Raw genomic sequence first — 25,716 nt, 5'->3', positions numbered from 1 at the left:
GTGAAATGTCGATCATATCAAGTAGACCTATATATATAGTTGTATGTATGTATATATATATATATATATATATATATATATATATATATATATATATACACACACACACACACACACACACACACACACACACACACACACACACACACATATATACACACATATAGATCTTCTTCTTCAGTAGATCGAACTTTTACAAGTTCGAACCACATACGGCCGAGATCATATGTTCGAACTCGTAAAAGTTCAAACACTGAAGTAAAAACACAAAATAAAAAAACCCACAAAACTAAATGTCTATAGCAGGGGGGCTATGCCCCCTGCACCCCCACACCCCCCTTCTTAAATATACCAACTCCGAGATCGCACTACATTGCAGAAATGGGAAATCTTCCCTTTCCGCTCTGTACGGAGATCTCCATTCAGTCCGATTGAACTTTTACAAGTTCGAACATATGGTCTCAGCCATATGTGGTTCGAACTTGTAAACGTTCAATCGACTGAAGGGGACCCCTACACAAACTCACACATGTATGTACATATATGTGTGTGTGTGTGTGTGTGTGTGTGTGTGTATATATATATATATATATATATATATATATATATACACATATACATATATATATATATATATATATATATATATATATATATATACATATACACACACACACACACACACACACACACACACACACACACACACACACACACACACACACACACACACACACGCAAAGATTACTATCAAGGCCCTTATTAAATAATAAGCTTGATTATGCCCTCTTTGCTCATCACAAGTATTTTACTAACAGGAAATGCATGTTTTGCTTTTTACTTTAAGTCAGCAGCAGCACAATCTTTCACTTAAGGAATCAAAACTGCTATCCATAACAGCTACAGCAATCATGCTTCTACCATATCTTAGTTTTACCTCCCCTCAGTTAGAGGACTATCCTTCACTGGTTAATAAATCATAAAACAAAATTCGCTATCTTTCACTGAGAGACCAAGCACAAAGGGCTCTAATGCTAAAAAGGCTTACCTTTGTCCTACCTTTACACATAAACAAACTTTCTAAACAACTAACTGGAATCCAGTATTGAAAGAGTGAGGAATGGGTCAGTTTATGGGAAATTCTGTGCAAAGCTAATAAAACATATAATACACTTGCACAAATGTGTCACAGCCAGCTCTGCTGGCACAGAGGAATAAAGCCATAACTACAATCCCGGCAACCAGAGTTTGATTAGCGGCTCATACACCTGTTGGAAGTGGAGTGGGGTGGAGAAAAGCAACATGGAAGCAAATGTCCAGGGTGCACACTCCTCTGGCTGAATCTCACGTTAAGAATGGAGACCCTGTATATGTGCTGGCTTCAAGGAGTCCAGGACTGTCCTGAGAGGGCTACACCACAACTTTGCTGACACCCACTGCATGCTATAGTGTAGGCATGTTATTCGTTAAGGACAATGGTGTTACGGTTACAAAGAAAAAAAAAAAAAAAAAAAAAAACCTTAAAAAACAAAAATGACATAATCTCTGAGTTGGCTATCGCCCTGATGTAACTGGACCAGCAGACCAAGAAAGAGTCAGACTGCAAGCAGGCAGGCAGGAGGACAGATTAAAAACACAGCAACTAAAACTCCTACAACTCTTAGGAAAAACTGGTGCTACTACAGTCTCACAACATTCTAAAACGTCTTGAACTCTTCAATGGATTGATTCAGTACTGTAGATTGCAATGCATCTTATGTCTATGTTATTTTGTAGCTACTTTTATTTTTCTTACAAGTCTAACATCCTTCTCAATGTCAACGACTTTTCTTTGTAAACTTGCATTTTTAATGCTCTTGCAACTCTAGCAAAACTGTGCTACTGTACTGTACACATTGTGTTATTCTTCACCGTCATTTCCTATTTAAGTACCCGTAATGTAACTCTATTAAAAAAAATGCTGTTACTGTGCCAAATGTCCCAGGTCATGGCAGAAAATGTTATTTGGAGTAGCCCATATATTTGGAGTAGCCCATATAGCCTGTTAACAGGCAAACAAAAACACAAACCAAGCAAGATTTATAAACTATTTTGTTTCCTCTTTTCTTTTCTGGTAAGGTCATATAGATTATCAAAGAGGGCGGAAAACTACAGTATTCCAAACAGATTTAAAACACAAAAAAGAAATTTAAATAGTGTACCTTAGAAACAAATGCATACACAATTCCAACAAAGCCTTGGGTTATTTTTAACTTCTCATATTTTACAGTACTGCAACAAAACAAATGCAAGAATTCCTGCTTTCATAAGTAAATTATTAAAACTGTAATTTACAAGTTACCTTTTCTTTCCATTTCTGTGGCAGAGTGGGCTGCATTTATTTCTACAGCTTTCAACAGAGTCAGACTCAAAGCCCTTAGAAACACCATATCAGGCCCTACTTGAGCAGAGTCTTTCGCCAGCACAGACGAGCCTCCAAACTGGACAACATTTTCACTGACTGGTATACGAGTTAGCCAATCCAGTGTAGCAGTGTGTAAAACTGTCTCAGCTAGTACAAATGTATCATTACTTAGACAATGAGAATCAGGCAAGTGAGGCACAGGAGTGTTTACCAAGTCTTCGCCGGCTTTCCAAACAAGGCACTTCTTCAAAAGTATAACAAGTTTTCTCTTAGCTACATAATGTACACTTGAGGTCAGAAGCTGCAAGGCATAATCAGAGTGCAGGTGTAAAAGCCTTTGACACAAAAAGTCAGACTGGAGATAGACTCGAGAAGCTACAAGCACTTCAAGCAAGTCAATAAAGGAAGCCAGGTTGCTTATAATGGTACTTTCAGTTCTTGTTCTGGAAGTATTAGCTTGCAACTTATCATGAGAGTCACAGGACAATGCAAGAATGTAGTATCCTTCAAGTACAGGGTCTAACTGAGCAAAAAACGTCTGAAGAATACCTGCAAAAGTAGGAAAACATGTTAATTAGCAAACCTATATTGCTAAATGCAATAAAACATACCACTGCAAACCATGAAACAACGAACCTGAAAGAGTTTTAAATATACTGTTTTTTTTTAAACTGTATACACTTGCTTTCGAAAGAGATGCGTGCGTAATTGGGCATGCCTTCGTTGAAGGTTGGGCGTCGAGCTGGCACCTCGGCGTTTTGTAAAAATCTACTGCCAATCATTAGCGGACCAGAGTTCCGCTGTGGCGACCCCTTACCAGGAAAAAGCCAAAAGACAAACAACAACATACACTTGCTTCAGCACCAAACTAAACATTCTAGCACTGTTCCACAATTAATTTTAATAATCAAATGTCTTGATTCCCTTCAGATAAGGGCAGACAATTACCACATGAGCAAATATCAAACTAATGGTACAAAAATTTGCAAGGTACAGCCAAATGGTCACTCACGATGGCACGCACCATCTGTTTATGAGCTGTCTTAGCAAGTACGTAGTTCTACATAGTTTAACAGCACACACACACACACACACACACACACACACACACACACACACACACACACACACACACACACACACACTTTTTCAGACAACAGTACAGTTACAATCATCATCATCAGCCTCCTTTGTCCCTTTTCTTCTTACATGGGGTTGGGGTATTGTGTTAATTGTCATCCACTCTCTCGATTCAATGCCACACTCCTGTCTTCAACACTCATGCCTGACTGTCGCATATCTTCTTTCATACAATCCACCCACCTCTTTGCTAAATGTCCTCGCTTCCTCTTACCTTCTTCCTGTCCATCCCAAATCTTCCTCACCAGATTGTATTCTGCTTTTCTGCACATGTCCAAACCACAGTCATCTGTTCTCTCATCTTTTCTGCAATTGGAGCTACTATGGCTTCTGCTTTTTTTTATTTTATTTTTATTATTTTATTGACATTTGATTTCCGGGAAAGTTCACTGGGCCAATGAAAGCCCATTTTCAGTGGAGGCCCGGGGAGAAAAGCTCCAGGTTGTACATACATCTGTTCTCATTTCTTTGTCTGCCACACAGTGTGCATCCTACCACCATTCTCAGGCACTTAATTTCCATCACCTCTAGCTTCAACTGTTCTGCCTTTACTGCCCAGGTTTCTGTACCACACAGTAGTACTGGTCACACCACTGTCATGTACACCTTACTTTTCAGCTTCTTTGGCGTTCTTCTGTCATAGACTACAGCTGCTGCAGACCCACTGATTCTAGCTTTGACCTCTTCAGACTTCCCATCTCTTCAACCACCCCTCCCAGATACTTGAAGCGGTTCACCTGTTTCACTATCTTTCCTTCTATATCTCTTCTCAGCTTCTTCTGACTTCCCAAATTTGCTGCCATTACCACTATCTTAACTGTGCTTACTTTCATCCCATGTGCCTTGCATTTTGCACTACTTTCTCCTTCACTTTGCTGAAGTTCTTGCTCAGAGTCTGCCCGTAATGCCATATCGTCTGCATACAGCAACTCTGTTGATCTATCCCTCCGACCTGTGTGCTAATGTAGTCCATCACCATTATGAACAGCAGTGGGCTTACAGCTGAACCCTGGTGTACTCCCACTGGGAACCCCTCTGTGAGGTTGACCACTGTTGTACTTGAGTTATTGGGTCCTTGTACATAGCCAGCACTAATTCTACCAATGTTTCTGGGACTTCAAACCAACTCAGTACTGCCCAGTTCAGCTTACTTAGGACCTTATCATATGCTTTCTCCAAGTCTAGGAAGGCCCAACTGGACTCTCTCCTCATCTCTAACTTCTTCTCAAGTATCTGTCTCACTGCAAACATCAGGTCAATTGTACTACATCCTGATCTGAATCCGAACTGCTTATTTCCCATCTTATGTTCTACTACTCTGCATATCAGTTTATCAATCATCCTCTCCAGAACTTTCATGCGATGTGATAGGAATTTGTTGCCTCTGTACTGCCCACAGTTGTGGATGCCCCCTTTGTTCTTGCATATCGGCATGAGTATGCTTACTCTCCAGTCATCTGGAATACAGCCTCTCTCTCCCCACTGCTATGAGTACCCTCAGGAGCCATTTCTCCCCCATCTTTATCTTATCTGCTGTAACCGCATCTGAGCCTGCTGCTTTACCTGACAATTTTCCTTATTGCTGTTCTTACTTTTTCTAGGGTGAGCTCCTCTTCTTCACTCATTGTAGGCTGTTTCTGGTGCAGAACAACACCTGTGGGGTTTTCTTCATTCAGAAGCTGCCGGAAATACTCCTTCCATCTGCTTTTGATGTCCTGTGGACTTGTGAGCAGGTTGTTGCTGGCATCCCTTATGAAGGGTGTCTGACTTTATATCAGGTTACAACGCTAAGACAGAATTTCTTTGTGCCACTTACTGAGTCATTTTCCAGAAGTTGGCAGAGTGCCTTCAATGTCCTATTCTTTGCTATTGCAACTTCTTTCTAAGCTTCTTTGTTAGCCAACCAGTAGTCCTTCCCAGCTTGGTCAGTCTTTTTTATCTCCCATTTCTTCCTGCACTCCTCCTTTCTTTTGATGACTTCCTGGACTTCTGTATTCCACCACCAGCTTTCCTTGTGTACTTTATTTCCATACCTGGCTCAGCCACATATTTTTTCTGTAGTCCTACCAAATGCTGTTCTTAGGTGCTGCCATTCTTGCTCAACTCCACCAATTTCCTCTTCTTCTTGAGGTGCTAGAGCCCGGAGTAATTCCTTTAACTGTTGTACTTTCTCTCCAGTCAACTTCCAGGTCTTCAGCCTTCTCTGACGACTGCTTGCAGCTGACTGTGGCAACTAGTTTATACTGTGGGCTGACTGCTTCACAGGGGATGACTTTGCAATCATGGATTCTACCCCAGTGCCTTTTCCTTACCAGGAGGAAGTCTACCAGAGTTGCATGTTGGCTGCTCTTGCATGAGATCTTGTGACGGTCTCTTTTTCTGAACCATGTGCTGACTACTATTAAGCCATTTGCCAGACAAAAGTGTAGAACAGCTTCTGCTTCTTTATTCGTGTTGCTCCACCCATGTGGACCAACGGAGTCCTCGTATCCTGTCCCGATATGTGCATTTAAGTCACCCATTATCAACACCAATTCATGTTGTCCTGCTTGATCTAGTAGGTCCTGTAACTGCTGTCTGAATGCACTCTTTTCCTCACTTTAACAACCCTGCTGTGGGGCATAGGCTGAGATTATGAATAATGTCCTATCATTACACTGGAGTCTGACTGCCATGAATCTATCATTAATTCTGACGAGATCCCTCACTGCCTTCTGAAGCCTCTCTCTCACCACAATTCCTACACCATTTCTAGTCTGTCCCCCTCCTGAGTTGTAGAGTCTGGATCCCAAGCCAAGTGACTTTACTGCACTGCCCTTCCATCTTGTCTCTTGGATACATAGGATGCCCAGCCTCCTCTGTATCATCATGTCATCCACTTCCAAGCTGCGGCCCAACGGTGAGCCTACATTAAGTGTAGAAATTCTCAGTTCATGTTTGGCTGGTTTTACATCCAGATTTCGGTCAGCAGAGCTATTCCAGATAACCCAGGTTGGGCAACTAGACACCAGCCAGCAGCTTATTGGCCCAGGGCTGCTGGGCTTTAGGGCGGGCACACACTGGCAAACAGGGGCATATATACCCCTCCCAACATTTGCATGGGACCCTGGCATAGGTTAAAGTAGGCCGGGTCTTCAACCCACTTATCACTGGTAACTACCCATGCCCATTTTGGCGACATTAGTCAACATGACTGAATCACCTAGAGCCATATTTTACACCATCGAGTGGCTCGCCCTGCCACGGTGTGCAGTCTCTGATCAGTGTTCTCCTATCCTGGGGATACTGCGTACCACAGTAGATGCCCAAAGCGGTTGGTTTGTACAACTCCTCCCCCCTATAGGGCACCATGTAGAGTCTGTGCTGCTGCCTAGAGCTCCATTCATTGTTGAGTTTGAGATGAAAACACTCTGCATGTTTTTTAGAAATGGGAGGAACCCAACAGAGACACAGGGAGAGCATGCAAACTCATAACAGGCACTGATCAGAGGCCAATACTGAACCTTGTACCTTGTGCATGGGAGGCGAAGATCTTAACCATTATGCCAACTGATCTAGTCCAATTACAAGTTCAAGGGAAAAAAAAGAGTTCTTATTGAAAACTGGTATTAGGTGAATGGGATTTGCTACAAAATATCAAACCTCTTGGATGCTGCAAGTAGAGGTCCCTTTCAGCTCCTGAAAAGGATCATGCTTCACAGATTAAAAGAATGGACAGTAATGGACACAAAGAAAACTAATCAATACCAACAGCTATTTCTTTTGTTGTTTTCACACTGAACAGTTCCTCCACTCAATAAGTGAACTACACATTTAAAAAAATCAGATCTAGAAAGTTGGGCTTTCACAGCAATCTGGCACTGCAGGGCTATTACAAATCTTTGTATGAAAACGTGTTGAAGGATGAGGGTTAGATTTCAGCTGAAAATACTTAAATATACAAACTTCTTCATACTTTACAAATACACTCACACATTCCAAGCTTGGCTCTGCCTTTGTTAGTTTCTAGTTTTCCTCCTGATTTGTGGAACAGCATGCATAATCTGACCCTCTTGTACTTTTTTTACTGTGATCTTAAATGAGCATGAATTCAGAACTTTATACAGTTTCAATGAATAAAGAGCTTCACTCAACATGCTAAAATCACACAGTACATAAAGGCTATGCATCTTGGGCTCAAGTACCTAAGAATTCAATCACATAAGTATGGATATTGTGTGTGTGACGTGTGTACACACGTACGCACGTACACGCGCACACACACACTCGTGCGTACACACACACTCGTGCGTACACACGTACACTCGTGCGTACACACGTACACTCGTGCGTACACACGTACACTCGTGCGTACACACGTACACTCGTGCGTACACACACACACACACGTACACACCTATTCTGCGTGCATATGTTTATATATATATATATATATATATATATATATATATATATATATGTGTGTGTGTGTGTGTTTAAATATATGTGTGTGGGAGTGCTACAGAATCCTGAAAGCCCAAAATCCTGAAAACACACCAGATACCAACACTTACTATATTCCACTACAAGTACATACAACAAATAAAACACAAACCATATTACTCTTCTCCAAGTATGAACAGGGGGGCAAGCCACCCTGTGCCCCCCACACCCCCTGCTGCTTAAATATATCAACTCTGAGATTGCACTTAGTGTACTGAAGTGCAATCAGGGGGTGTGGGGGGGGGCACAGCCATCCACATGGGGGTGCAGGGGGGCTTGTCCCCTTGCGTATAGGTGAAGGGTAATATATGTTTCCGTATGTACTTGTGCTGGAATATACTAAGTGCTGGTATCCGGTGTGTTTTCAGGATTCTGGTCTTCAGGATTCTGTAGCACTCCTAGATATATATATGTATATATATATATATATATATATATATATATATATATATATATATATATATATATATATATATATATATATATATATATATATATTATATGTGTATATATATATATATATATATATATATATTATATGTGTGTATATATATATATATATATTATATGTGTATATATATATATATATATATATATATACACACACACATATGTATATAGAGAGAGAGAGAGACATGCACGCACGCGCGCACACACACACACACACACACACACACACACACACACACACACACACACACACACACGTATAAACAAAAGTTGAAAAAATCTAGCAGATACTTAAGACATGAGAGAACTGGACGCCAGCAAACAGACTGGTTTTACTCATAACTCAAGCTTCATCAGTGTAATAAAACTAAACAAATCAATTTCACATATTAAAGGAAATTAAATCACATTATTTGTATCCACCAATAAAAGTTCAAAAGTATTATTAACTTTTGCTCACCTTAATATGTACAGAAGGTACTTAATTATATACAGAATCCCCCAGCAAGTATTCCTAGGTTAATTAGTATTTGGCATATCATCATCCACACAACATCTATACCACCTTAACAAAAAACAAATTTGTTTTTGTTTTTATGACTCATTAGTGATCATTGTGTCCTGGTGTAAACAATGCTTCCATACTCATAATTCATCTCTTCTCTAACATTGAGGATATTCTGCCATCTAACCAGATTGACGGCCCCATACTCCATGTGATCTATATGAATGTATAAAAAATTAGTTACAGTATGCTCCTTAGTGTGTCTAAACATTGCATTCCTATTCTGATTGAGTCTTATATCACTAAGATGGAAATTGATGTGATCAGTAAACATGCTGGATGCCTGACCCACACAATATAATCCACATCCCCAGCTAACAAGATAGACCACCCACCATGAGGTACATGTTATAGGATGCCTTATTATGAAAAACTGTGACCCTGATTCCAAAAGACTTGCTTTCAGTTTAAGTGACCACATATGTTGACAGCAGGTGTTTTGGAATCTGGTAAACCTGTTTATAGACAGCCCTTAGACCAAAGCAAACCACATACACGGAGATAAATTCTTTCTGAATCAGGGCACACTTACACTGACAGCAACTGTTTTGGAATCTGGCCCTATATGTCCCTGGTTGTAAATTCAGTACTCTGAAATACATATTTAAAATGGACCCACATGCCGCAGGGAAAAAAAATCCATAATCATTTTGATGTGTGGGAAAATTCTCTGTCCCTTCCTTGTCAACACACTTTGACCCAGCACACTGAAAAAAGTTATTAAGCTGTTCCCCCCAGAAAGGTGACTTATTCAACTACTGTGATTTTTATTAAGTCAATAATTACTCCAAACTGATAGATTCATATGTTCTTTATTTTATTTGATGTTTGTTTGCTAGAGTAGTTCTTACTACACCTATTTAGACATCCAGACTGATTTTAAAGATTGTGAGTGAACAACTTTGGTTTATGTGTAAAGACAACATATTCCACAAATGAGGAATACCATGGGTTAGATATCTGTTACACCATTAGGTAATGCAGATGTGGAAATACAGGTTTGATCTCTACAATGGATGGTTGCTTTCAGGGGCAGCTCATGCTATCGGACTGCAGCCCTCCCAGGATTATTTGCAAATTGCCATAAAGTTTTAAAAAAAATAACCTATTTTTTTCATAACTAAAACAAACAGTCAATACGCTATGTGTGTCTGCAAACTCCCGGAACTCGAAGTGCGCATGCTCGTCGAGTTCCGGGGTTTTTTTTTTTTTTTAAGAACGTACCTCCTATATATCTGGTAGTATCTGACTGCTGTAAAAGGCAGTCCAGATTTAAATAAAAGCATCAGTGTGATGCCCAGAAGTCTAAGTGGTTTAACCTCATGATCCGCATCGGAAATTAGAAGGGGGGGTCAGACTGTCACGGCAGCAGGCACGTATGTGACGTGGATGGCTGGATTGCTACTGATTGGTTCTCGTTCTCTTCTCAATAAAGAAAGCGAGAACCAATCAGTAGCAATAGCTTATTTAGAGGTTGCGACTTGGGATTCGGGAGCATGGGACCGTTCGTTGGTGGATATTATTATTATTTTAATTTATACCGGCGTTTTTAGCTTGTGGTGGCTGCAGTCAGAGAGAGAGAGAGAGAGAGCGCAGAGCAGAGAGAACGACTTAGGTGTTTTTTTTTTTTTTTGCTGCACCAGGTAAACGTCTAATTCTTTTTTCCAAAGTTGCAGGTAAAAATGTATATACTGTATCTATGCATTACTTTTGATAGCTATATACCGGAGTACATAGTTACAACAATATTGCCGGTGCCCATTTCTCAAAAACAGTGTATAGTCTACATCAATTGGAATGTTTTTAACTATGTGCACCTATGTCTGATATCCTTATTTACATATGTTTTTATATTATTTATATATGTACATTCAGTTGTATTTGTCTAAATGTGTGTATCTAAATGTGCATGTTTACCTTCATTTATGTTTTTAATGTGTTGTGCCGATTTTGAAGATCTAAGCATCATGCCTATTTTCAATGGAGATCATGGAAGTCATGGGTGATATTTATATAAGTTAGGATAAATTTGTGCAGAACTTAAGGGAAATTCCTCTGCTATTAATCATGCAAATACAAACAAGTAACCTCTGTATTTCTACCACCTTAATCTTATCGTTTTAGAACTTTATCTATAAATAGATGTAATACACTGAACGTTGCAAAGGCAGCTTGAAACACCCATTGCTAATCCAAGCAGTAATGCCTGACAGTGTGGATGTTACAGTCCCCAATGGTGTTGTGAGACCTGACATTAGACATTAGAGGCAGAGGGCCTCTGCACTTCTGGAATGTCCATTATTTCTCTCTAAAGTCTACCCTGAATAACATTATTGAGCTTAGATAATGGTACATCAAAAATTGTTTTGTATTTGTTTTATTATTAGCATATACATATTTTTAATGTAGAATAGTTCCATCACCTAAAGTTTCAAAGTTGCTGTAGCACATGCAATTACTGTTGGATGACGTATTTTACATAATAATGTCTACATACAGACACACATGCAAGCATGCAGAGTCACAGATACACAAGTATACACAAAAGGTTGCAAACAAAAGTGTACACTCAATTAGGGAGACTCACTCACATATACATACAAAAAGGCACAAACACACCCACTAAATGTCTTTTTGCCATCAAATAAAGAAATATAAAAATAACAACACATGTAGTCTAACATATCAGTTCATAAATACTAAGCAAACAGTCTGCAGACCATTATAAGCCTAGCCAAAAAATCTAATTCAAAAGTTATCTCTGGTCTCAAAGAAGGCAAGACAATATAAACCATGGGAGAATTTGAGGGTACCCATCCAATTATCTACATTTACTTTGAAACTGGCAAGGGTATGCTCTGTTTGACGTGTAGTGGAAGTTTATAAAATAATCGAGTAAAATGTTAGGATATGAATCTATCACTCCAATGTGTGCTGTTTATCTGCTGATGAAGGTCTAAGTTTTGTTACCCGAGTATTTGAGGTTCCGTTAGTTCTGTGAAGGAATAGGATGTCAATTAGGGTTAGATCTTTCATGGCTCAAGACTGGACATAGATCCCTGCAGATCAGTCTGTAATAGAATGAGTTCAGAGAAAGTGCGGAGAGTCTCTCCTGATAACTGAGATTTTTGAGGCCACTGATCTTTTTTAGTCATCTGTTTTGTGAAATATTTACACAAATACAAGCCAAATGGTGTGCTATTTTCAATAGTGCTTCTATTAAGATACGAGTAAAGGGGAATTGAGACTTTCTAGGTCTAGTAGAGATGCCCTTAAAAATTAGATGAGCTAGATAAAAGGTTTTCTGAACTACTGTGGAGACATCATGACTATGATGCAACATTATCCAGAAGAGTGCCTAAATCCCTTAGAACAGGCTCTAATCTGAGGGGTGCATCACCTATATGGTAAGTGAAACTGTTTTCTTCACTAAAATGAACTATGCTACACTTTTTTATATTTAATTTGAGAGCATGATCTTTGCACCAGTTGTTAACATGGTCTAACCCATGCTGGAACAATTATGATTCAGTTGTAGATTGAATAACACTGAACTTACAGCTATTTGCAAACATAGTTAAGTACAGGTCAGGAGTGCTGGCCTGAAGGTCCGAGAAATAAATGCTAAAGAGGAGATAGCCCAAAACTGAGCCCTGTGGTAAGCCACTGGTATTTTTTTGTTTGCTTGTTTGTTTTTCAGTAGTGGCACCTGTAACTCTAACTACATGGGTTCTGTCAGAAAACCAGTTGGCTATCCACTGCATAATATAAGGCGATTTTCATTTTTACATGTCTATCAATAATGCCTGCATGGCAAATAGTGTCAAAGGCCATGGATAGGACTAGATATGTTTTATGACTACTTAACTAGAATCCACTGTTTTGGTTACTTCTTCAAAGACATTAATGAGGTTAAAGAGGCAGGACCTGCCTTTGACAACCCCAAATTGATGAGAGCCCAAGGTTAAGGGATTTTCAATGTCCAGGTTAATGAAGTCTGAAATAATGAGTTCCATAGCTTTTTATATGAGGCTACTGAGACTAAAGGGTCTGTAGTTTCCATGGTTTGTGGCTGGGCTACCCTTGTGTAATGGCATTACATTGTCTGTTTTCCAGGCTTCAGGAGTCTAAATAGTGGAGTGGCTTTTATTAAACAGGTTAGCAGTGGTTCAGAAGGGGCATATTTGGCACTGATAATCATGAAATCAGGTACATTACCAGGGCCCATGGATGAAGTATTCTTAGTTATTGAGAGGGCTGCGAGAACTTGTTCTATAGTAATTAAAGGGGATGGCTAGGATTGTAGAACCTGTGGAATAACAATTACTGTTGGTGGAGTAAAACTGGCATTAATTTTGTTAGCTAGCCTATTAGTTAAAGAATAATTTGTAGATATTTTTGGTTTTAGTGGCTATTTTAAGTTCATTCTCATCTCTGAGATTCCTAATGGTAGCCTGAAGCTCTCTGTTAATTTGCTTAAGCGTACTCTTAAGGTAGGTAGAATGAAACCTCTTAAGCATTAAGCACTTCCTTTCTGTTGTCATATGATTTATTTATATGTCACCACAGGGGGTTGTTTTCAAAGTTCTCATTATACTTGACGTAGATAGAGACTACCTTATCAATACAACTATTTATGTGGGAGTGGAAGTCAAAGGCAGATGAAACAGCCTAAGCAATGGGATCCTTAGGAGGAGGATTACAAAATAATGTATTTAAGTCATTAAGTAATTGACAAAGGTTTGGTCTTGATAAGTCCCTAAATAAAGAACCATTTACAGGGAAAATATCATCAGTTTTAAAGAAAAGGTCACCAAATTATTATCTAATTTAACAAGACATGACAATACGTACAGAGGTTTGCAACTAATGGCCATATCTGTGAGGACTAAATCCAGGATATTGGGGTTCCTACTAGGATAGCTATCTATCTGTCAAAGACATTTAGCATTTGTAATGCCAAGGAACTACTGGGCATGCCAAACATTTACAGTGAAGGTCAGCCAGTTTATTAACAGATAGTGGAAGTCCACAAGTAGAAAAGTCTTGGCTTTAATGAGAATTTCAACCAATGTGCTAATGTAATTATGCTCAGAAGGAGACAGAGAGAGTGTTCTTTAGCTAGCCATAAAGTGGTAATTAGTCTTGTTTGTGATTTGGACTTCTAGATGTTAAATGTTGTGTCCCAAGGGATCTCTCGTGTTGATGATATTCTTGACAAAAATTGATACTCCCCTATGAATGTCAGTAGGTCTGAAGATAAATTTAGATATTATACCAGGAAGATAAAGACTGCTTTCATTGCTCTAAAGCCATGCTTCTGTCACCACACATATATGAATATGTGGTACATGATAGTACTGCATAGTAATCTTTGGGGTACTTTAAGAAGGATACAGTTATTGTTGGCTCCTTTTACTATAGTTTTCCTATCCCTTGGTCTATCTTTGTATCACAAAAAACATTATTTCATTCTTCCCCTACACATACATTTTTTTGTTTATAATTTAATGCTTACTTCAATACCTACTTTAAGGTTGCAGTTTCTGTTGATCAGCAAGCTGGTGGTATATCCTCTGACCTTTTCTAATACTTATTTCTGAGTGTTTTTTCTTCTAGTTGGCACACAGACCATCATTTCAAGCAAAATATTTAAAATAACCTTTCACTTTTCATCTGTTGATGCTTGAAAAACTTGCTCTCCTGGCCAAAGCTTGATTTTGTGTGTATGCTTTCTAATACTATTTCTGTCAAAAATCCTGGTTTCTGTTCATTAATCTTGTTGAAGTTTGTAAAGCTCCTTATATCTTGAGCAGGAATAGCCAAGTATAAATTATAATTAGAGCTGCAGTGCAAGGAGAAGTGGTTTGAGTTGACTGCTGCTAGTTCTTTTATACTTGATTTTGACTGGCATTCCAGTAAAGTATTTAAAAAGTAATTTATTTTTTCATGCCTCACAACCTTTTTGTTTCCATCTAGATATTAAATAAGCTGTCATGTAGCCAATGCATTGAAATACATATTTTTTTTCTCCACTTCATTTTTGTCTTGATTGGACTCTCATAATGATGGTTTGGCACCCAGAGCAGAGTATTTAATTAAAGTCACATTTTTTGTGGTTTTGAGCATAGCTTCGCCCCTTTCTAGTTGGCCCCACACCTTCAAGTTGGCCCCACCCATTCAGCTGTCTCCTGCAGCCCCCCTTTGATTTGAAGTCACCAGCCGCCACTGGTTGCTTTACAACTGGTTCTGCTTAGGTGAAGAAGTTCAAAGAATGTTGGGTCATTCACGACACGAAAGGCTAAGAAGAGATCACCCTCGGGAATTTACAGGCCAACAAGTGGACAGGGCTTTTAATCTGTCACTATAGTTAAGGCTAAGGCCTTCGATACAATACCCCACTCGGGTATCATTGAAAAACTCATCAGCTTAAATGTTAACCCATACATCACAAGATGGGTTGCAAACTGGCTGAATGACAGAACCCACAGGGTCAGAGTTGCTGGCGCCATGTCAGACTCAAAGCCTGTCACAAGTGGTGTCCCACAGGGCTCAGTCCTGGGCCCACTCTTGTTTGGCATCTACTTTTCCGAAGTACAAGCAAACACAGGAGGGTTATGGCTGACAAAGTTTGCAGATGACTGCAAACTGGCCATAGTAGAAAACACATCTGACACAGATATCCTTCAGAAGGGTCTCACAGAAGCGGATAACTGGTGCCAGAGCCACGGCCTAAAGTTAAATGCCAAAAATGCATAGTCATACCCTTCGGGAAAAACAAGGTTACCCCTAGCTACCAAATAGGTGGCAATCCACTGAGCACAGAAGAAGTTATCAGGGACCTGGGGACCCAGGTTGATAGTAGTCTGTCATTCGACACCCATGTAGCTAAAGTAGTTAGGAAGTCCTTCTACATTGCCCACCTTATCATGAAGGGATTCTCATCTAGATCAAGGGAGGTCATAGTCTCCCTTTACTCATCACTCATCAGACCAATGATTGAGTACAATGCCCCATTCGAATGTATCTGACCCGACACTTGCAGCAGCTGGAGAGGCCACAAAAGTTCCTCACCAAAAGGATAAAGGGTCTCAAAATCTGTCCTATGCTGCCCGACTGAAAGAACTCCAGCTCTATTCAGTCGCCACCGCTTGCTCAGAGGTGACCTTTGCCTAACATACAAGGCCATGTCAAACCCAGATTTGATGAATATGCTTCACCTCAAAAAATCTAGATCCATCAGAGCCACAAGGGCGGGAGACTTAAACCTCGACACGGCTATTAATAGGACGTGCTGGAGGGATAGATTCATCACCCAAAGACTCCCTATGCTGTGGAACAAAATCCCGGTACATGTGAGGCAGAGCACCTCGCTGGCCTTGTTCAAGAGAAATCTTGACCAATGGATGGGAGATCGCAGATATACCCCAGGAATTACCTCAGTGTCACTGCTCGACAGAGGCACAGCAAAATAATGGGTATAGTTCCCCATACTAAAGGGGTGGCGTAAGCCACAAAACAATGGGCTAGGCTTATAAATGCCCTCGGGCAGATAGCCTAGTATGAACCTATGAACCTATGAGACCAAAAATTTGTTTTGTGAGGAAACATTAAAGGTCTCTCAAGTAACTTTAGGTGATTGGTAAAATACATGCTAAAGGAGCACTGTATTCAATGATCGGTCTAACAAAGGAGACAAAGTGTGAATATAAAGTGAGAATATAATTTCTTTGGCCACTGAGGAAATCCCATGAAGGAAAAGTTTTGCAAAGTAGAAGGATGTTCTAATCATTACAGAGACACAGTGGTCAAAGGAGAGTCTGTTGTCAAATGGTACCAAACTCTCTGATGACTACATCAGGTTTACGTGGAGTAATCTATAATGGTAAGATGAAATAATGTTAGATTTACCAAAATAAATTATATTGTATTTCTTGGCATTGAGGATAAGCATATAATTAACACACTGAATGCTTGCTTGGTCTAGTCCTCTCTGAGTATCAGAATAACTGCCCCAGTTTGCAATCAGAAAACGTTAGCCATAGTCCACTGATCTTAACTTTCATTCCAAAGAGGTGTATATACTAAAGAGGTCAGGGACAAGGGCACAGTCTTGTAGTATACTATTAGAGATGATTTTTTTCTGTCTAAAGGAAAACCCCCTGGCTTTGGCAGATAGCCAGTTACCTACATAGTGAAAAATGCATAGGTTAATGTTGATTTGGGAACATTCATATCAATAATTTCAGCATAAGGATAGTGTCAAAGGCCTTGTCAATGCCCATCTAAGTTCTGTGGACTGTATTACCTTAACAATAATATCAGTAACCTTTTGAAAAAATCTTAACCAGGTTGAGTAGGCATGACGTACCTTTTACAAAGTCAAACTGGGGTGAATCCAGGATACAAGGCCACCTACATTGTTGCTCATTAGTTTGGCTTTAATAAGTTTCACACCCTTTCAAATAACACTAGAGACTAATACACCTGTAATTCCCAGAAATAGCAAAGGGGCCACCTTTATAAGGACATATCAACAGCTGTGCCCCATAAGTCAGAGATGTAACCAGTGCAAGGACTAGAGTTCAAGAAGTGATGGGAGGTGATCTTGCTAGTTGGAACTTACTGCTTTTAAGCTAACATCTAGGGATACTGTTAGGATCCATGCAAATGATATTTTTAAATTTGGAAAGTGCTAAAAGGACTTGGCCTAAAGTGATTTCAGAAAAGGAGGTGTAATGTGGAATGGTATAGGAGGGTGGGTGGGGTGAAGCTGGATGATAAATTATCTGCAAGAATATTAGCAATGTCCTTGGGGTCAGAAGAAGGTACCTTTAGAGATAAATTCAGTACAGAAAAAGAAGTTATGTACTCGCCATAATGTTCCATGTGAGTTGTTCCATCTCGTCTTCATTTTTCACTGATGGGTTCGAAGCCGATCTTTGGCTCCGACACAGCCGACTAGCAAGCTCAAAGTTCTCCAGTAGCTCGAAACACACCCCTTATCCCACAATGCACTGCTGGAATTACCTCAGATCTTGTTTGCTGCATACTTTATAGAAGTGTAATAATTATTCTTCCTAGGAATGTAGACACATTGAAAAACCAGGATGAGGAGAGCCTCCAGGGTCAACTGCCAGCCAGGAGGGGGAAGGAGGGAGGGACGTGAGAATGAAGGCGAGATGGAACAACTCACATGGAACGTTATGGTGAGTAATTTCTTTATGTGAAGTTGTTCAATCTCGCCGTTCATTCTTCACTGATGGGTAGCGTCCCTAGCACCCTGATCTTGGGTGGCGCATGGAAGTACACTCTTTAGAACCGTAGAACCAAATGAAGCCCTGTCACTGGAGGCCTTATCTACTTTGTAATTAGTTATAAAAGTGTGAGGTTTAGACCATGTGGCTGCTGCATAGATGTTGTCCAAAGGTAATTTGGCTTGAAAGGCTGAAGAGGTAGAAACTGCTCTGGTTGAATGAGCCTTCACCTTACTAAACAAGGGCATGTTATGATAAGAATATGTGTAGGTGATACAATCCGACAGCCACTTGGACAGGGTTGTTTTGGAAACTGGTCTACCTCTCCTGGCCTCAGAAAAAGACACAAAGAGCTGATCTGATTTCCTAATGTCTTTTGTTCTGTGTAAATAAAATCCAAGTTGTCTATGAACATCGAGTTTGTGCAACATATATTCCAGTTTGTTGGTGTGATTAGGGAAGAAAACGGGCAACTCAATGACTTGATTAATGTTAATCTCAGAACATACTTTAGGCAAAAAGGATGGATTTGTCCTGAGAGATACTCTATCAGCATGGAAGACCATATAAGGGGGCTTGAAGCTCTGACACTCTGCGGGCTGAAGTGAAGATAGTTTTCCACGATAGAAATTTTAGTTCACAAGATGATGCAGGCTCAAAAGGAGGAAGAATGATGCGAGAGAACATAAAATTCAAATTCCAGGGAGAGTAAAGTGTCTTTACTGGAGGCCTCATGTGAAAAGAACCTTTTAGAAAAGCCTTAGACAATTGGTGAGCCATAATATTCAAACCATCGATTCCTAGATGGAAATTAGATACAGCAGCTAACTGCACTCGCACCGTAGCAGCCGCTGCCCCTTTGTTGAAGATTTCTGTCAAGAATTGTAAATAGAAGACAATGGCGCTTGGTAAGGGTCAATGTTGTGGGAAGAAGCCCAAATGGAAAATCTCTTCTACTTACTATGATACAATTTTCTAGTGGAAGGTTTATGGGAAGCCAACAAAATTTGACTAGTGTCATGGGAAAGATTATAAAGCCTGGCTATGCGGGGAATTGGAGCAGCCAAGCGGTTAGATTCAGTGTCTGCAAGGATGGATGAAAATCCCCTGACGGATGTGTCAACAAGTCCGGAACTGGGTCCAGGATCCATGGTTCTTCCAGAATGTGATGGTAAAGAAACGGAAACCAAATCTGCCGAGGTCAATGAGGGGCTATAAGGATGATCGTCCGTCCCAGCGACTTTGCTTTCTGTAAGAATTTGGGTATCAGGGGAATTGGTGGAAATGAATAGAGGAGACCCGGGGGCCAATCGTGGACAAGAGCATCCCCCAGGGAGTGACCTGGTGTGGGAATCAGGGCAAAATAGCTTCTGCATTTATTGTTGATATGACTGGCGAACAGGTCGCAGGAAGGCTGGTCCCATTTGCGGAAAATCCTGTCCGCAATCTCTTGCTTGAGAGACCATTCGTGGGGCAATAAAATTGCCCTGCTCAGTCTGTCCGCTACGACGTTTGATTTGCCCGGGATATGCGTTGCTCTAACAGAAAGCGCTGGGACGACAATGCCCACTGCCATACTCTGAGGGCTTCTTGGCAAAGGGGATAAGACCTGGTCCCGCCTTGCTTGTTCAGGTACCAGACCACTGACATGTTGTCTGGCTGTATTGCAAATGTCCCTAGAGGAAAAAAAAAAAGAGTCCTGAAAGTATTGCAATGCTAGAAGTACTGCTCTCATCTCCAGGACATTGATATGCTGATGTGATTCTTGATCTGTCCATGTGCCTTGGGGAGTCTTTCCCTGAAAAGCCCCCCCCCTCCCACCCTATCAGGGAAGTGTCCGTGGTCACAGGGGCAACTGGAGGGGGGAGCATGAAGGGACGTCCTATTGTGACATGAAGAGACGTCAACTACCACTGAAGATCCTTCTTGCAGGAATTCGTTATCAGGATCATGTGACTCATTGGAAGTTCTTGGTAAGACCATTGCGTGAATAGAAGCCATTGAAGGATTCTCATATGCATCCTTGCTAACGGGATTGCTAAAATAGCTGCCGCCATCAATCCCAGAACTTTCAATACCTCTGCAGCTGGTGCTCTGTTCTTTGATATCGGGGACATGATGTGTTGGCGAAGAATAACATTTTTTCTGGTGGAAGACTAAGAGTGGTGGCTGACGTGTCTAATTCTGTCCCTATAAAAACGATATGCTGCGATGGCAAAAAGGCAGACTTTTCTAAGTTGACTGTAATGCCTAGCCGATCGCAGAGTGTCAGAGTAGCCTCTCTCGAAGAAGTTGATGCCTGGTGGTGGAGGTAAAGAGCCAATCATCCAAATACAGAAACACCTGAAATCCTAGACGCCTCAGGTGAGCCGTGACTACTGCCATGCACTTGGTGAACAGTCTGGGGGCTGTAGTGAGACCAAAGGGCAGAGCACGGAATTGATAATGATTGGCTCCCAGCTGGAAACGCAGGTGATCTCTGGATGGCCTGGCCATCTTTATGTGGTAGTACGCATCCTGGAGATCGATCAAGCACATCCAATTGTCCTTCCCTAGAAACGAAGTATGGACTGTAGAGTGACCATTCGGAACTTCTCTTTTCTCACAAATTGGTCGAGTCTGCTGAGATCCAAAATGGGTCTCCAGTCCCCTGTTTTCTTTGAAACCAAAAAGAATCTTGAGTAAGTTCCGAATCCTGTTTGGTCTGCTGGGACTGGCTGAATTACTTTTTTCTAGCAATCGGCGTACCTCTATTGCTGCTTGGCCCATGTGACTGGGTGGAATGTCCGGGATTTTTTTGACGGGAAGGGGCTGAGTGGAGAACGGTATGAAACACCCTCTGGAAATGATACTCTGTACCCAAATGTCATTCGTTATATTTAGCCAGGCTTTTGGGTACTACGACAAGCGACCCCCGACTACCTCCAGAGTAGGACAGCCGGGCTTCCCTTCAGGAGCGCTGGTAGGACTGACCAGAGAAGTGATCTCTGTCACCCTGGTGTTGCGGACCCCCTCTGCCACGAGGGCGGTGTCTTCCATTGAAACCCCCCTCCTCTGCCTCTGGAGGGGGGCTCTCCACGGGTGTCTTGAAAGGCTCCTTGGGCTTTCCGGAACTACATCTTTCCTCCCCCCGACCTTTAGGAAAGGGTCGAGTGGGGGTGGAAAAATGGACTCAGATGGCAGACAGACAGAGTCTTTCCTTCTTGCTCACACCTGGTCAAAGTCTCCTTCACCTTTGGCCCAAACAAGGATGAGCCGTCAAGTGGGGTATTAGTAAAGGAAGACTTGAAGGGTTCCGCAAAGGAACAGAGTCGCATCTAGGCATGCCTACGAAGAGCAATTCCTGTACCTGCAACTCTACTTGAACCATCAGCTACGTAAGATACAAGACACATGGACGAGTTGACTATCAAATTGAAGGTAGAGAGCTGAGTGGCAATCTTGTTGGATACACTCGTAGCTACAGCACCCTGAAGAGTATCTCCCGACTCCTTAAGGAGATCTCTCTGCAGTCTGGTAAAATGTGTCAAGTAGTTCAGTGATCGGAGTGAGAAAATCGCTGAACTGAACATGCGTTTTCCATATTTATTCATGATCCTAGATTCTCTGTTAGGAGGATGGATAGAGGAGGAAGTCTCAGACATTTCCTTTTTGGTGGCTGCCGCCATCACCATGGCATCAACAGGAACTGCCTTGGTCAAAAAGGACTTATCCACAGGGGCAGAAATAAACTTATTAGGCCTCCTAGGAACAGGTTCCATAGATTCTGCTGACTCCCATGCCCTATGAGAGACCAGATCCATAAGCTCATCGTAGGGTGGAGATAACAAAGAGGTTGAAGGTTGAGGCCCGAACACCTTCAGGAAAACTGACTCGTCCTCAGTAGGGCTCCTGGACTGCTAATCACCCCTCTGTCTAAGAATTTCAAGAATCTCCGCAAAAGAGATGTCCTCAGAGGGGGATCTAGGGGACCCTTCTGATTCATCCAAGTCGGTGTCTGATGTGAGAGACTCCTGTGGGGAGTCCAAATGCCTCCTCTTGCATAATCTCTTCCTGGGAATCTCTTCAGGGGGACCTTCTGGAGAGGTCTCAGAAGAGCAGGGAGCACCCTGTGGGGCTACCTGAGGCTCAGGGTCTCTACGCTTGGGATGACTGGAGGAAACAGAAACTGACCCTTCTGATTCATCCAAGTCAGTGTCCGATGTGAGAGACTCCTGTGGGGAGTCCAAATGCCTCCTCTTGCATAATCTCTTCCTGGGAATCTCTTCAGGGGGACCTTCTGGAGAGGTCTCAGAAGAGCAGGGAGCATCCTGTGGGGCTACCTGAGGCTCAGGGTCTCTACGCTTGGGATGACTGGAGGAAACAGAAACTGACACAGGCACTTTAGGGGAAAAAGAGGCCAGACCTTGAGATGAGGAAGTCTTAGGAGACAATACTCGCCTCATGGCTTTGAATGCACCTCGGCTCTGATGAGAAGGAGTTGACGAAGCCGTGATCTCCTCCCGCATCGAAGCCGTGGGCTCCGAGCCCGAGGTAGGAGCCAAGCTCAACTGAGCCGAGGCCCCGAGGGGAAGAGTCGCCACCAAGTCGGTGCGACTATCCTTCCCGGACCCGACCGGAGAGTGTCGGCTCCTAGAGTCCCTGGTTGGCGCCGAGAACGTCCGAGCAGATGGAGCCGATGAGACTGGAGCAGGTGTCGGCTCCAAGGGATCCATAATCATCAGGTCAGCCACCTCTGGCTCTAAAGGTCCGGTATGGCTTGGAAGAGGAGCAGACAATTCAAGTGTAGTGGTCTTCGGCTCCGACGGTTGAGTCTGAGCCGACAGCAATTTAGCTAGGTCTGGTGCCTTTAAGAGTTTCTGAACCAGCCGGTCCATATCCAGATAAGAAAGGCTGACAGAAGACCTGGAAGAGTGAAAAGATGGAGCCGAATGGAGCAGTATCGATGGAGATTTTTCAGCAACCGGTTCCAGAGCAGTGTCCCAGTTCCGAAAATAACAGACTGTCGGATCTGAAGGCATTGGAGCCGAAGTCGCACACTTTCAGACCTTTTTCCTTTTTTAGTCCTGGATTCAGAGGAGGATTTGGATGATTTGCTGGCCCCATCCTGGTCAGACAATGCCTCAGAAAAAGGGTGTTTGATAATACCCCTATCAATTAACTTCCTCTTCCTTTATGCAAGCACTCTGGTGGAAAAGGAGTGACAAATACTGCATGACTCTTGCAGGTGCACCTCACCCAAACAGTAAACACACTGCACATGGGCATCCGTGACTGACATTGTCTGTCTGCAGTCTGGGCATTTTTTAAACCCAGACTTTGGATGTTTTTCCTTCTCTTCAGACATTTCACAATATCCAATAAATTGAAACACACTGTTTAACTATGAGCTATTTAAGAAGAAATCTAACTAACTCACACAATACATACACAGCCCAAAAGGGGCAACTAATAACTATATCAAGATAAATAGGATTAAGTAATCCAATAACAAGAATCCCAAAAAGGGAACACTGACTAACAACTATAAGAAGAGATCCTAAGGCCAAAGGGCCGAAGGCAAAGAAAGATTTTACTGAGGAAAGGGGTATGAACACAGAAAACAACTATTTACTAGCTAGTAATATCAAGTATTATATAGTAATCAAAGATATATAAAAATTGAAATATAAAACTTGCTGAAAGTTGAAAACTCCCCAAAATAGTCTCGAGCAACGCTGGAAACCAAGAGATCCATGCAGTGGCAAACTAAATCTGAGGTAATTCCAGCAGTGCATTGTGGGATAAGGGGTGGGTCTCGAGATACTGAAGAACTTTGAGTTTGCTAGTCGGCCGTGTCGGAGCCGAAGATCGGCTCCGAACCCATCAGTGAAGAATGAATGGCGAGATTGAACAACTTCACATTTGCTGTTTACTTCTAAACATCCTTATATTTATTATTGAGTGGTTTTGTTTACCAGAAAAGTCTAAGGGGGCACAGGACCCATTTTCACCAAAGGTCTGGGGAGAAAAGCTCTAATGTACAAACAGTAATAGCTTAACATTTACATGTTGTTGTTCTTCTTCTTTTGGCTTTTCCCGGTTAGGGGTCGCCACAGCAGAACTCTGGTCCACTAATGATTGGCAGTAAATTTTTTACTGGTGCCAAGGTGCCAGCTTGACGCCCAACCTTCAGCGAAGGCACGCCCATTCTACGCATGTCTTTCGAACGCCACCCGACCGTGGGGAGGACATGCAGACTCCACACAGAAGGCATTCCAGCAGAGAATTGAATGGGAGAATCTTGCTGCGAGGCAACAGTGCTACCACTGCACCACCGCGGCTTTTACATGTGAAAGGTAATAATATACAATTATGGATGGACTAGGCCTTATGGCTCTTTTGAATTAGTTGCTACTCTAAGTTCATAGCTGGCATCGTAATTCTTAATGGTAAGTTTGAGATACTTACTTACCATCTTTAAAAATCCCTTCTATAATAGTGGACATCTTTTAGAAATGGACAAGAGTTTTTTTTCTTATCCAATTAATTTTTTTTTTCTTATCCAATTTTTGGTGGGTTAGTTCTACCGTATGGACAAATTTTTAAAATTTTAAAATTAATATCATGCTTATATTACACTAGTACAGATACCTCTGTACATCCAAGAGGGTGTAGACTTTACAGGAGTAAGGAACTGCCTCATGCACAAGGATTTTGGGGTGCTATGCGATTTGTGATTATCAGTGAGATAAGTAAACTGCGAATGAGTGGTTTTAGAGCAATCTGTGAATATAGTGGAGTTATCAGGAGCTGTAAAAGCAGGACTCCATGGGGAAAGTCACAAAATAATTTCAACTGTGACTAAGAAGGGGGTTAAAAGTTGTATTTACAGACAAGGGCTACAGCTATGGATGAGTTTCACACTAGTCTATTCAACTCACTTAAGATGTACCTTGAGGAAACCTCTTTTAATATTCATAAGTTTTCCAAAATAAAGTAAAAGTTTCTGTTTTTGACACTTTAGAAGTTTTTTTTTCTGAGCTAACAAAACAACAACTTAGGAATTTCATTCTCCCAATTTATACAACTAGACTTCTCACACATCCAGTTAAACAGCATGTTTACAAAACAACATGTAACCTTTCCAAGTTTAACCCAGAAATGTTCTTTACTACACTATCATCTATAAACTGGAACTTGCTAAAAATCCTTCCCTCAGACGATGCTATAATTCAATTCAATACAACTTTTCTAAATATCCTAAATAGCCTCACACCTCCTAGAAGGAAGAGACTGAAAACAAATAATGCGATTTGGCTATCCAAAAAGAGTAGAATGCTAAAAAGAAGTTATGTCCTTACCATAACATTCCATGTGGAGTGTTCATCTCGCCTTTGTTCTTACAAATGGGTGTCGGAGCCGATCCTCGGCTCCGA

General features: G+C 41.4%; 1 protein-coding gene across 1 annotated transcript in view; it reads right to left on the bottom strand.

The window, feature by feature from the left end:
- Positions 1 to 25,716, bottom strand: part of LINS1 (lines homolog 1) — a 578,944-nt gene that overhangs the window by 335,890 nt on the left and 217,338 nt on the right. The window contains exon 5 of the mRNA XM_044078688.1: positions 2,342 to 2,953. Coding sequence (XP_043934623.1) covers positions 2,342 to 2,953 — 612 coding nt within the window. The remainder of the gene's footprint in view (positions 1 to 2,341; positions 2,954 to 25,716) is intronic.

Source organism: Protopterus annectens, chromosome 7.part1 (assembly GCF_019279795.1).
Source record: "Protopterus annectens isolate FY-2018-M chromosome 7.part1, PAN1.0, whole genome shotgun sequence".
NCBI lineage: Eukaryota > Metazoa > Chordata > Ceratodontiformes > Protopteridae > Protopterus > Protopterus annectens.
This window is presented reverse-complemented; position numbering and strand designations above follow the sequence as displayed.